This window comes from Petaurus breviceps, unplaced genomic scaffold (genome assembly GCF_028583685.1).
Source record: "Petaurus breviceps papuanus isolate PSGF00001 unplaced genomic scaffold, PetGlider_PUasm1.0 138, whole genome shotgun sequence".
Classification (NCBI taxonomy): domain Eukaryota; kingdom Metazoa; phylum Chordata; class Mammalia; order Diprotodontia; family Petauridae; genus Petaurus; species Petaurus breviceps.
The window spans coordinates 22,212,907-22,225,158 of NW_027185694.1; the positions used below are offsets into that span (position 1 = coordinate 22,212,907).

General features: G+C 36.1%; 1 protein-coding gene across 3 annotated transcripts in view; it reads right to left on the reverse strand.

The window, feature by feature from the left end:
- The window catches only part of AXIN1 (axin 1), a 178,052-nt gene that overhangs the window by 35,610 nt on the left and 130,190 nt on the right, over positions 1-12,252 (reverse strand). For all 3 annotated transcript variants that reach the window (XM_069107824.1, XM_069107820.1, XM_069107831.1), the window contains exons 4-5: positions 8,344-8,440; positions 2,704-2,841 (exon numbers count right to left, since the gene is read on the reverse strand). In XM_069107824.1, the coding sequence (XP_068963925.1) occupies positions 2,704-2,841; positions 8,344-8,440 (235 nt within the window). The remainder of the gene's footprint in view (positions 1-2,703; positions 2,842-8,343; positions 8,441-12,252) is intronic.

Below are 12,252 nucleotides of genomic sequence, written 5' to 3' on the forward strand. Positions count from 1 at the left end.
TCATTTCCTAATTGATTAAATAGTCGAAAGATATGAACAGGCAGTTTTCAGAAGAAATCAAAGCTATCTATACTTATAGATGAAAAAACCCTCTAGAGAACACTATTGACTAGAAAAATACTAACTGGGGGCGGCTAGATGGCGCAATGAGTAAAGCACCAGCCCTGGAGTCAGGAGGACCCAAGTTTGGTTCTGGCCTCAGACACTTAATACCCACACAAAAAAACAACCTTGGGCAAGATACTTAACCCCAATTGCCCTCCAAAATGAAAAAAAAAAACAAAAAAACAAAACCCAAAACAAAAAAAAAAAACTAAAACAACTCTGAGGTACCATCCCATACCTATAAGACTCGGTAACATGACAGAAAAGCAAAATGATAAATGGTGGAGGGGATGTGGGAAAATAGGGACACTAATGCACTGTTGGTGGAGCTATAAACTGGTCTAACCATCCCGAAAAACAATTTGGAACTATGTTCAAAGGGCTATAAAACTGCATATTATCTGACCCAGCAAATACTACTACTAGGTCTCTAACTCAAAAGAGGTCAAATAAAAAGGAATAGGAACTATACAGACAAAAATAGCAACTCATTTTGTGGTGGCAAAAAAAATTGGAAATTGAGGGGATTGGGGAATGGCTAAGCAAGTCATGGTATACAATTGTGACGGATTATTTTTGTGCTATAAGAAGTGACGGGGGGGCAGGTTTCAGAAAAATCTGAGAAGCTACATGAACTGATGCAAAGTGAAATAAGCAGAACTAGGAGAACACTGTACAAAGTAACAGTTGTACTATAATGATCAACTATGAAAGACTTAGCTATGCTGATCAATACAGAGATCCAAGACAATCCTGAAGGAGTCATAATAAAAAAATCCTATTCAACTCCAGAGAAAGAACTGATGAATTGGGGCGGCCAGGTAGCACAGCGAGTAAGAGCACCGGCTCCAGTGTCAGAACGAACTGGAGATCGAATCCCGGCTCAGACACTTAAGCACCCACCCAGAAACACCTGGCCGTGTAACCTTAAGCAAGTTACTTAACCCCAATTGCTTAGGGGCGGACAGGTGGCTCAGCGAGTAAGAGCCCTGGCTCCAGTGTTGGGACAACCTGGAGATTGAATCCCGGGCTCAGACACTCAGCCCCACACCCAGAAATAACTGGCCGTGTAACCTTGAGCAAGTTACTTAACCCCGATTGCTTAAAAAAAAAAAAAAGAACTGATGAATTGAGCGAAAACTGAAGAATAATTTTTTCACTTTATTTTTTTGGGTAACATGATTAATGCTTTGAATGACTTCACAGGTATAACTGATATCATATTGCCTCTCAATGGGTAAGGGGAGGGGTTGGAGGTCTAAGATAGAGAATTGGGAACTCACAATATTTTTTTAAATGAATGCTCAAAATAAATGACAGATTTTTTTTAAAAAACAAGAAAACACATACCTCACAGGCTTGTCATGAAGAACAAATGAGATATCAAATGCAAAGCATTTTGCAAACCCTAAAATACTTCATAAATGCTAGTTATTATTAAGAGACTTTTCTTGGGGCAGATAAAAGGGCTTAGAGAAAGGAGATGTGGTAACAAGATGCTGGGTGAAATAATTCAGAAGGATAAAAAACTATATTATGATATAATGGGGGGCTACAAAAGAGTATTTTCTATCTAGAACCAGAAAGCTGAATCTGATGTTCTAAGAAAAGACAATGGCAAAAACAAACAACTATTGTTTCTCTTCTGCACATTCCTATAATATCTGACATTTATATATCACTTTATGGCTTATAAAGTACATTGCCTGTTATCTCATTTGATCCTCACAACAACTCTGGGAGGTAGGTGCTGTTTTTATTCCCATTTTACAGATGAGGAATCTGAGGCACAGAGAGGTTACGGAACTTGCCCAGGGTCACACAGGATTTGAACTCAGGTCTTCCTGACTCCTTATGCTACACACTGTGCCATCTAGCTGCCCATACAGCATGGGCTCTTACCTTGGGGTAGGGGCTATGAACTTATGTTTTTGTTTCTTAATATTTTGATAACTTTATATATAAGTGGCTTTCTTTGTAATTCTAAGTATTTTATTTTATGAATTTAAAAACATTATTTGGAGAAGGTATCCACAGGCTTTATCAGACTGCTAAAAGAGTTCCAAGACAAAAGCAAAGTTACAATCCTCTGATATACAACATTCCAAGTTTACAATTTTTTTTCCTTACAACAACTATGAAAAGTAGGTGGTGAAGAATGATTAACATCATTTTACAAATAAGGAAACTGAGGCTTAGAGAATTTGTAATACTTTAAGACTGATTCTCAAACTTGACCAGGGGTTCAGGGATAATGGACTGAATGCTGATGTAGGATCTAGGTTAGAATTATTAAGACTAACATATTTAGCTACATTGAGTTAATTTAAGTACTAAGACTTTGTATCTATGTATCTGGTGTCTATGTATCTATGACATGTTTATCTTTTGTACTCCACACAAATGAAAAATGTCTACACTTGAACCAGTTTCCTGAGCTTATGTTGTGCTCTGGACTCATAGTGCAGGAGTTCCCCAGTGGTGGGCTCTATAGAGAAGGACTTCTGGAGGTAGTTGATCATTAGCAGAACAGAAAAGTTTTACAACTTGTTGGTTGGTTAGTCTAGCACATTCAGTGAGATATGCCAGTCTACTCACTGCTCGGACACGCTTTAGACGCTCCTCTAATTTCTCCTCTGCCTCCCGTGTCCGCTGGACAGCCTCCAAGCGATTGATAAGTTCTGCTGCAAACTTTTGTGGTTCAACACGGATTTCCTTTGGCATTCGGTAAGTGCGCTGGAAGGTAAAAGATAGATTAACCACTGATCGATCACCCCTCTGTCAGGTGCTCTCTCCCTTTCCCTTGCTAAATCTGCTTGTTGTAAAGTAAATTAAATAAGATGATCTCTGAAGCCCATTCTACCTCAAAGTTATATGATTCTCACCTTCTATTCATAAAGCCACTCATGAATTTCTTTTCTCTGATAAACCCACGTTCAGTTCAAAATAGTAAACTGCTCTGGTTATAGAAGACAAATGCATTTTGTTTCAGAAAAGATATCTGATGGTTTAAAGGTTAGGCAACAATAAGAATGTTAGTGTCACAATAGGACAACAGTGGATCAAGAGTATGAATTAACTGCTGCTGAATTGTCAAATAAGATATCCTGGGATATTAGCATGTAAACATGACATATAAACGAATAAAATCTTATGGTGATGAATGTTTTGCAGTGGATAAAGAACAAAGCAAAAGGAAAATTTTGTACTAAAAACTTCACATGTAATATGAGACACAATGGAGAATGAGTGTGATACAGGAAAAGATGTCTTGGTTTTAGGCCAAAGAAGATAGCTAAGTAGCTAAAGTTTTTGTTGCTAATTCTTGTTTTCAGCAACTTTGCTGCGTTTTGCAAAGGACTCTTGCCTTATTACTTTGCTAGTAGTATAAGCCAGGTTGAGTACGCTTGAAACAGGTGCTCCTTAAAAAAAAAAAAAACAACCAGTCAATAGTTAGGCTAGAAGGGACTTTCGAGGTCCCTCTACTCTATGACTTTGTGACAAAAATAGAGTAATTTGCTTCTGAATCAAGTAAAAAGTTTTCTGGCAGTCTGGCCTAAGATATTCACCACTGCTCAATTGTATTTCTTTCTCTTTAAGACAGAGGCGGTTTGTATTACCTCCAGAGAAAACTACCTTTAAGTTGCTTACGAGTATTTCTCAAGAAAAAAGCAATGGGGTCTGATCCAAGGCAGTACAGGAACAGTATTCTGTAACTAGAAGAAGCTCACAGGTGGATGGCACAATGGTGGCCCTCCTACAGGGGCTGTTCTAGGTCTTCAGCTCTTGTTACTTGATTGAAGCTCCTCACACTATTTCTGAGTCAAATTTGATTCTAAATTTCTTATGCCATCTTAAAGGGAACATCTAACACAGCCGGAGTCCAGTGAGCATTATGCATCCTACTTTTCCCCCTTCTGCTCATCTGCTTGCTAGAGAACACCAGGTTGAGCACAGGATGCCAAATAGCAGCAACATTTACTTTTTCACTTATAGAATCAAATGAGGTGATATTTGTAAAGCACTCAGCACAATGCCTAGCACAAAACAGGCTCTTGAAAGAAATGCTTACTACCTTTTATGTTCCCCACCTGTGTGTATCCATCTTCTCCAATTTAATAAAGTCAATGTATGGAACAAATGTATAGAAATGAAGACCTATCTGCTTCAAAAGAAGAGCATGACAACTGCATCATTTAGCTTCCCAGAACTCAAATCCACTTCTATTCAATTTGTTCCAAATGGTGTAATAATGTTCACCACCCTCTCCTGCTGGACACTTTCTCTCTTCGCGTTTCCATGACACTACTCTTCTTGCTTCTCCTTCTACCCATTCGACCACACATTCTAAGTCTCCTCTGTTGGCTAATCAGTCATTGTCACATTCTCTCCTCGTGTCTCACATCTTACCCTTTCCTCTATTCATCCAGATACACCTTAGTTCAGGGCCTTCATCACTTCTTCCGTATGTGATTTTAACAGCCTCCTAATTAGTCTCTCCAACTCAAGTGTCCCCATTCTAAACAATTTCCCAATGAGATTTTCCTTAAATACAGAACTAGGTCATCCCCCCTATTAAATAAACTCCAATGACTTCCCACTAATTCTAAGACCGCATATAAACTTGTCAGTTTAGCTTTTAAAGAACTTTGCAATCTAGCAAGCTATCTTTTTCAGCCTCACTGTACATGGCCGACCTCTGCGATCCAACCAAACTAGCTTCCTCTCTGTTCCTCATACATAACAGTCCTCTATCTGCACATTTTTCATTGTCCATCCCCCCAGGCCTAGAATGTAGGCCCTTCTTTCAATATGTAGCTATAAAATAATCTTCTATATTAAGTTTTTCCTGATTGTCCCAAATGCTAGTGCTTTCCCTCCCAAATTATCTTGTACTTAACTATTTTGTACTGATTCTCTGTATATTCTTCTGTATATACGTAAACATTGTCTCCAGGATAATGTTTGAAATTCTTTCTAGCTAGCAAAGAAGTACAAAACATTTATCAACAGAGGCAGTTTACCTCCGCTGAGGGGCACAAAATAAGTATCCTTTACAACTCATACAAGGCAAAGTTAAAGATCACAAAGATAAAAATCACAGTTCTAGAGGAAGTAGGAAAAAACAAATTCACCAAACTCTTGATAACTGAAATCTTTTCTTTGGGAAGGGCTGGGAGTAGGGAAGGAAGGGTAAGGAGCAGTAACTCTATTTGATTTGGAGCTAAAGGGGATGTTAGAGACCCAGTAAGTCTAATCCTTTCTTTTTTTATAGATAAGGAAAATGATGCCAGTAGTTGTTAAATGACTTACTTATGGTCACAAAGGTAAGGAACAGCTATTCTCTGATTCCAAATGTGTTGTTCTTTTCCCGATACTACTACGTCATCCTACAATTTACATTCTTTAGAATCAGATGCTATGCTGTTATTAAATGTTCAAAATAAAATAGTTGGAACAAGACTTTAAAAAGTTTACACTTTAAAGCAGCATATATGTGATCATATTTTATCTCCCCTATATGAATAACTTCTACTGTATTGTGCTTTGACATGTATTATCTTATTTGATCTTTCAACAACCTAAGGTAGATGGGACAGGAATTATTTCCATCTCATAGATGAAAAAGCTAAGGTCTGTGGAGGTAGAATCCCTCATCTCTTTGTCATCACATGAGGCATGGACTCAAGGGTCTTCTGATTTCAGGTCCTGAGCTTTTCCTGCTATACCACCTCTCTTTTCTCCTTGTTTGATGATTGGATTGAACAGGAAGGTGAGGGCTATTTGAAGAAGGAATAATGTTCACTAGACTCTTCTATTTCACTGTGGTATGATATTAATTTGCATTTACTTGCCGTCTATAGAGATTCTACCTTTGAATCCAGGATATATTTTCTTATGAGGCTTGACGAACAAATTTTAACTTGTTTATGTAGCCACTAATACTTAGAATACAGCATGTTTTGATGAATCTAGCCAAATTCCTTAATTATTTCCCTAAGATTTTTCATCATGTCATGTGCTGCTTTTATAAAGAATATACAAACATTGGTTTTTATTTTTTAAAGTAAGGTCAACTTCATTTTCCATGAGGCTGACCTTTAACCACTTTGTTTTTCAGTTGGCTTTTTACAGCTTTTGTTTCCCTGCCCCTGTTTAGACCTAGTTTATGTGCAGCAAACAGCTGCTGCTCTCATACTAAAAGAGCAGAACACATAAACAGAGCTCTCTCTTGTGATCATACATTTGGGATATGAAGGGAGGGCTGCCGTGTATCCATAGGTCACACAAAAACATCAAGAAAAAAAGATGCTATGTTGAAAAGCCTTTGGTATCCATAAGATGAACTCCTTAGACTTAAAAAAAAGTCTGAAGTCAAAATGATTAACTACTATTCTAACGTATTACAAAGAGATTTAAGGTTTTTACAAGGAAACACCAGTTCCAGGCTTTTTAGGCACTTATAAACACAAAAAATATGGAGAAAATATTCACTATTGATTATCTGAGAGAGCTATCGAGGCAAGTTAGTTTCCTGCAGCTATTTCAAAAGCAGATCCATTTTCAGCAATTGTTAGTGTCTTTACTATAATTTTACAAAGATGAGCAAAATATTTACTTTTTGCTAACTAAGTACAAGTCTACAGTTTAAGTCAAACCTATCTCCATAGTTGGGTTGACATGAAGCAGCAAGATATATGGAATTATTCTAGTCTCAGGAGATAGAACAAATTTACTTCTGACACACATATATAATAAAAATGTAGTTATTTTATGGAAATTAACGTGAGAAAGAAATTTAAGAAATCCTTATGAAACAGGTATGTAAAGACTAAAACACCATTTGCTGGTGCAGAAGATGTTTTAGCTCTGTAAGGAATGGCATTAATGAGAGTAGTGAATTCAGCCTCCTCATAACTCCTGATGACAACCTGAATCCCATCCCCTTCAAAGTTACTATATAACACAAAAAGGAAACTAATTCTTTTATAAGTATCCACTATAAGACTGGCTTAATTCAACTCAACAGAATTATTTGTGGGTGGAAAATAGTGAAAACAGAGCTCACTATACATATTTTATATTGCAGTTTCAGAGTTTGTAACCTATAGTTCAGTGAAGACCTGTCAGTACCATGATCAATAGAAAACTACTATTATCTTTATCTAAGAGGTGAAACTGCTTTGAAGTCGCAGAATATTTACGTGGTGGCTCCCACTGTTTAGCAACAAAAAGAAGTCAATCCTTCAAATTTCATCTCTAACAAAGCGATAGTAAAAATGGTACTGAGAGGAATAAAAAGGCACCCAGCCAGTCTTTTCCACAGCAACCACAAAATGAAAGCAACTGAATAAGTAAGGCTGAGCAACCAGGGCTAGCAAGTTTCCACAACCACAGCTTTATACACAATTGGATATTCAAAGCAATATAGGCCTTTTTGAATCTCAAAAAAGACAATCTAATTTAGCAGGCAAAACACATTTTTTAAAAATCTTAAAACAAGGGTGATTCTGCTTAAATTTTACTTATAAATGGGCAAGAAAAGTTGAATAGTTTTCTCTCTGAAGGAGGCAAATGGAAATTCTTAATGATTATGCTAGAGTTCAGTTTTTCAAAGAAAAAGAAACCTTCCTTATTTTCATCTGAGTTCTGATTGTCACCTGTAGTACTTTTCATTCCAGGTTTCAGGAATGAGAAAACTTAACATGATTAACAACAAAGATGTCACTACCAAGTCATAAGCTTAAACTGAAATAGTAATTTCTTATATTGCAGATCGGCAGAGTTCACTGGAATTCTAGGGAAATATCTCTCTGCTAAAGGAAAGAATCAATCAATACTGTGGCTAAAGCCAGCATAATCTACTTCGAATAAGGGTAAGTGGTGTGGAGTAAGCGGTGTCAAAGAAAAAAACTGGCTACATGATGGATTTTAAATGGTTTGAAAATCATTGGGGAGGAGGTGGGGGACAGAATAAGAGCTGAAACACAATGCTGTTGGAAATTAGTTTCATAGGATACTTGGATTATAAGTTTAAGAGCCGGAAGGGTCTTTAGAGATCACCTATGGCCCAATTCCTCATTTTAAAAAGAAACTCAACATCAGAGAGGTTAAGAATTGCCTAAGGTCACAAAGGTAGTAAAACTGGCAGAGCTATAATTTGAACCCAGGTTCTCTGGTTCCAAATCCAAAATTTCTCCCACTATACTGCATTTCACAAAAAGTCCTGCTACTTACAGGAATGTGAGGTAGTGGTACCCGTCCATTGGCTTTGACACTTTCCTGCATCTCCCTTCGATGCTGCTTTCGGGTTCTGTAAGGTGGTACTCCATCTCTATTGGGAGGAAGCATAAATCCATTAACTCAAATGGGAAATGAAAACAAATGATATATACTGGAACTGATTCCTAGATACTTATCTATCTCATGGCCAACCAACACAGACATATAATGTTTAAAATCTGTCCAGCAATGATTCAACAGGAAATAATTTTATCCTTTAGATTAAATGAACATAGGAAAAAATATAGTGACAGGATAAGGACTAGATGTGTGATTTCATTGACCTAGGGAACTCCCAGATGAGGAAATTCTCTCTACCAATGCAGGTTGGCACTAATTATGAATCTTACAGTCTTGGAGAATTTCTGAGAACATTAAGAGGTTAAATGACTTGCCTAGGGTCACATAGTCACTCTTTCAGAAGTAGGTGAAAATAGTACTTTTCATTGACAAGGTAATTGTCAAAGTAATTGTGCACAATCAAAAATCTCAGACTCGAAAAGAATCTTAAGAGGTCATCTACTCGGACCTATAGCTAAACAACAATCCCCTTTCTAGCACATCTGCCAAGTGGCTATCCAATCTTTTCTTGAAGACCTCTGTAACCTACTCACTATAACCTACTCACTATATTCCTAGGTAAGCTATTCCACTTTGGGATAGCTGTAATAATTAGAAATTTTTTTTCTCTAGGTCAACCTAAAATCTGCTTCTCTGAAACTTCCACCCATTTTTTCTGGTTCTGCTTTCTGGGGCAAAGAAGAACAGATCTAATCCCTTTGACACATACAAATCTTTCAAATACTTGTCCCTCCCAAATCTTGGTTTTCCTATGAACAACATGCTCCGCATACTACATGGCAAGATCTTGAAGTTCCTTCACCATTCTTATCACTCTCCTCTAGATAGCCTTCCGCTTATCAATGTCCTTACTAAAATGCGGTATTCAGTACCGAACAAAATATTCTGGATGTGGGCTTGGTGCCAATACTATGTGGACTATCACAGTCCTGGACACCCTAACTCTCCTAACACAGTATAAGATAGGATTAAATTTTTTATTGAGCATTATAGTCTGACAAAAGTCATAAAGATCTTTTAAAATCAAGCTGCCATCTATTTGTGTTTTCCTATCTTGCACTTGGGAAGCTGATTTTTAAAAATAATTTCTACCCCTCCTTACTCTTTTTCCTCTTTTTAAATAATTCTGTTATAAGGGATGGCTCTTAGGGAGAGGAAAGGAAAATAGGGGAATCAAAGTGATGTTAAAGATATAATAAAGATATTTTAGAAATTTTCACCTTGGGAGATTTGGCCCAACATTGTAGTGTTTCTCTCTCTCACACATATATACACACAACTGAACAAATTAGTTATCACTCCTAGTTTCACATCATTTGCAAATCTGATTAGAACACCATCTATTTCTATTTCTTTATTCAGATCATTGATAAAGATATTAAATAACACATAGCCAAGCATGGATTTTTGTGCCATCCCATTAGGACACTTCATTCCAAGTTGATATTCAACCATTAATGATTATTTTTTAGGTCTAACCACTCAGCCAATTCAAAATCTGCTACCATATATCCCATATTTTTCCATTTTGTCCATAAGAATAGCATGAATTTTTCCAAATTCCTTGATAAAATTTAAGTTAACTATAAGTATAACATTCTCTTAACTTGTAAGTAGATTAGCCCTGTCAAAAAAGAAAATGAAGATGATCTGCTATCAGTGATCCTGATGAAATTATGCTGGTCCTTTGTGATTGTCACTTTCTTTTCTAGAATATGGGGTCCTATATCTAGAGCTGGAAGTGGCGTTAGAAATTAACTGGTCTAATTATTTCATTATATACATGAGGAAACTGAAGCCCTGAAACATTAAGCTCACACAGCAAGAACAAGAGCCAGAATCCGAACCTCAGGCCTGTGGTTTCAAGTTCAGTGCTTTTTCCACTGCACCATAATTCATCTTTTATTAATGTGCTCCAGAATTTTGCTAGAAATTCAAGTTAAGTTCATTAGTCTAGTTTGCTCTATTCTCTATAACTGGTGACACCCCCCAAAGCTTGCAGACTTCAACTTCACTTTTTTTGAAAATTAGGACATATGCCCACTTCCAATCTTGTGCTGCTTTTCCTGGATAACACTGAATTTTCCTTTAAAAAAGGTTTTAAGACCCCATCTTATTTGTATTGATATTTTTTATCTTTATTTGATTATAATTTCTGAAAATATTCTTCCCACTCTTACCAAATGAGTCATCCCCTGAATCAAAAATTTAAAAGGAGAAAAAAGCAGCTTGATAAAACCAACCACTGTGCCCAAACTTTCTTTTTAAATATCCTTTTAGTTTTGAATATCTTTTTGTTACATTAGCAGAATTTCTCCCAGTGTTCTTCCCCCTCCCAAAGAGTCATTCCATATAAAAATACAGGATGTAACAAAAGTCTTAGTGTACTTTTTAAACTCTTAACCTTAAAAAATCACCAACTTTAATAATACCTTAAAACTGTACTAAAACTTTTGAGAGATAGTATTTTCCTAAAAAAAAAAAATCAGTAAAACTGGTCAATACATAGTAAAAGAATAAAAATATATACAACATTCCACATCTGTGGACCTCCTACAATCACAAAAGTCTGGGGTGGGACTGTCTTCTTGGGGCCATATTTGTTCTTTTACAATTTTGTAACATTCACTTTTGATTGTTTTGTGAGTGTTCTTTCCATTTATACTATATACACTTGATCTGGTTGAGGGGCCTTTTCCATCTTTCTTTTCTTCAGTACCTTTTCCACATCCTTTAGATACATTTGGAATTGTGATGTTCTCTGTTCAAACCTTCAGGGCTCTGATATTAGACTATGATGACTACATTTGGTATTGAAAAGAGTTCATCATAAATATTTTTTGTAGATCTTTCCATTTGTTGTCTGTTTCTTGTTCCTATGCCAATTCTGCCCTTAAATATTCAAAGAATTACTTTAAGTCTCCTATCAAGTTTTCTTTAAGCTGATAATTTCTTTGACTTCAGTTTTATGAAGTAACAATGTTCATAATTTTCAGCTTCCTTTTCCATAAGGTTTTACAAATGAATTCATATTCAAAACCAGTGTTGCTACTGGCTGCCATATCTCTCTACTTGGCCAAATCAAGTGTTTGCTGTCTAAAGTGGTTTTCTGACTTAAAAGGTGGCATAAACTTCTTTGCAAAATTACTATAGTTTATGTCTTTTTCTCTATCCATTTCTCAAGTTTTGAAAAAAAAATGCCTTGCTTAAATACATTAGGGTAGAATTCTCCAAAATAGATGCCACCCTTTTGTGCCTTTTATTATTCTAGCTTTGTAATAATTTTGATCTTTGCTCTTACAAGTCAATGATCTCACTACATACAGATGGCAAGTTCAATAATGCCCCTTGTATCAGCCCTTGCTAGGAAAAATTTTTTTTAAATGATGTACAGAAACTATATCCATGGGAACTCAATATGTGGAGATGTTCACGATATAATAAAATCTGGTAAGATTTATAGCATGTTTTGAAGTTTATTCCAAACTATTTTGAGAATAAATTATATGGGTAGCAAAGCCTGTCTTGATTAGATTATTGGAAGGGAAGTAGGTTTTTGTCAAGAGATATTCCATAGTAGACATCATTAGAATAACATAGTTGAGATAAAATAAATCCCACTGTGCTTACTGCTTCATGATTGTAAAAAAATAAAATAAAAGAAGAAAAAAGACATTTGATTTAATAGCACACAAATTGTCTTAAAGGCTCTCCTTCAAAAAGAGGTATATTCTTAGATTCAAAATTCAAAATTATACAAGATGCGTTGTTTTGATATTGTTA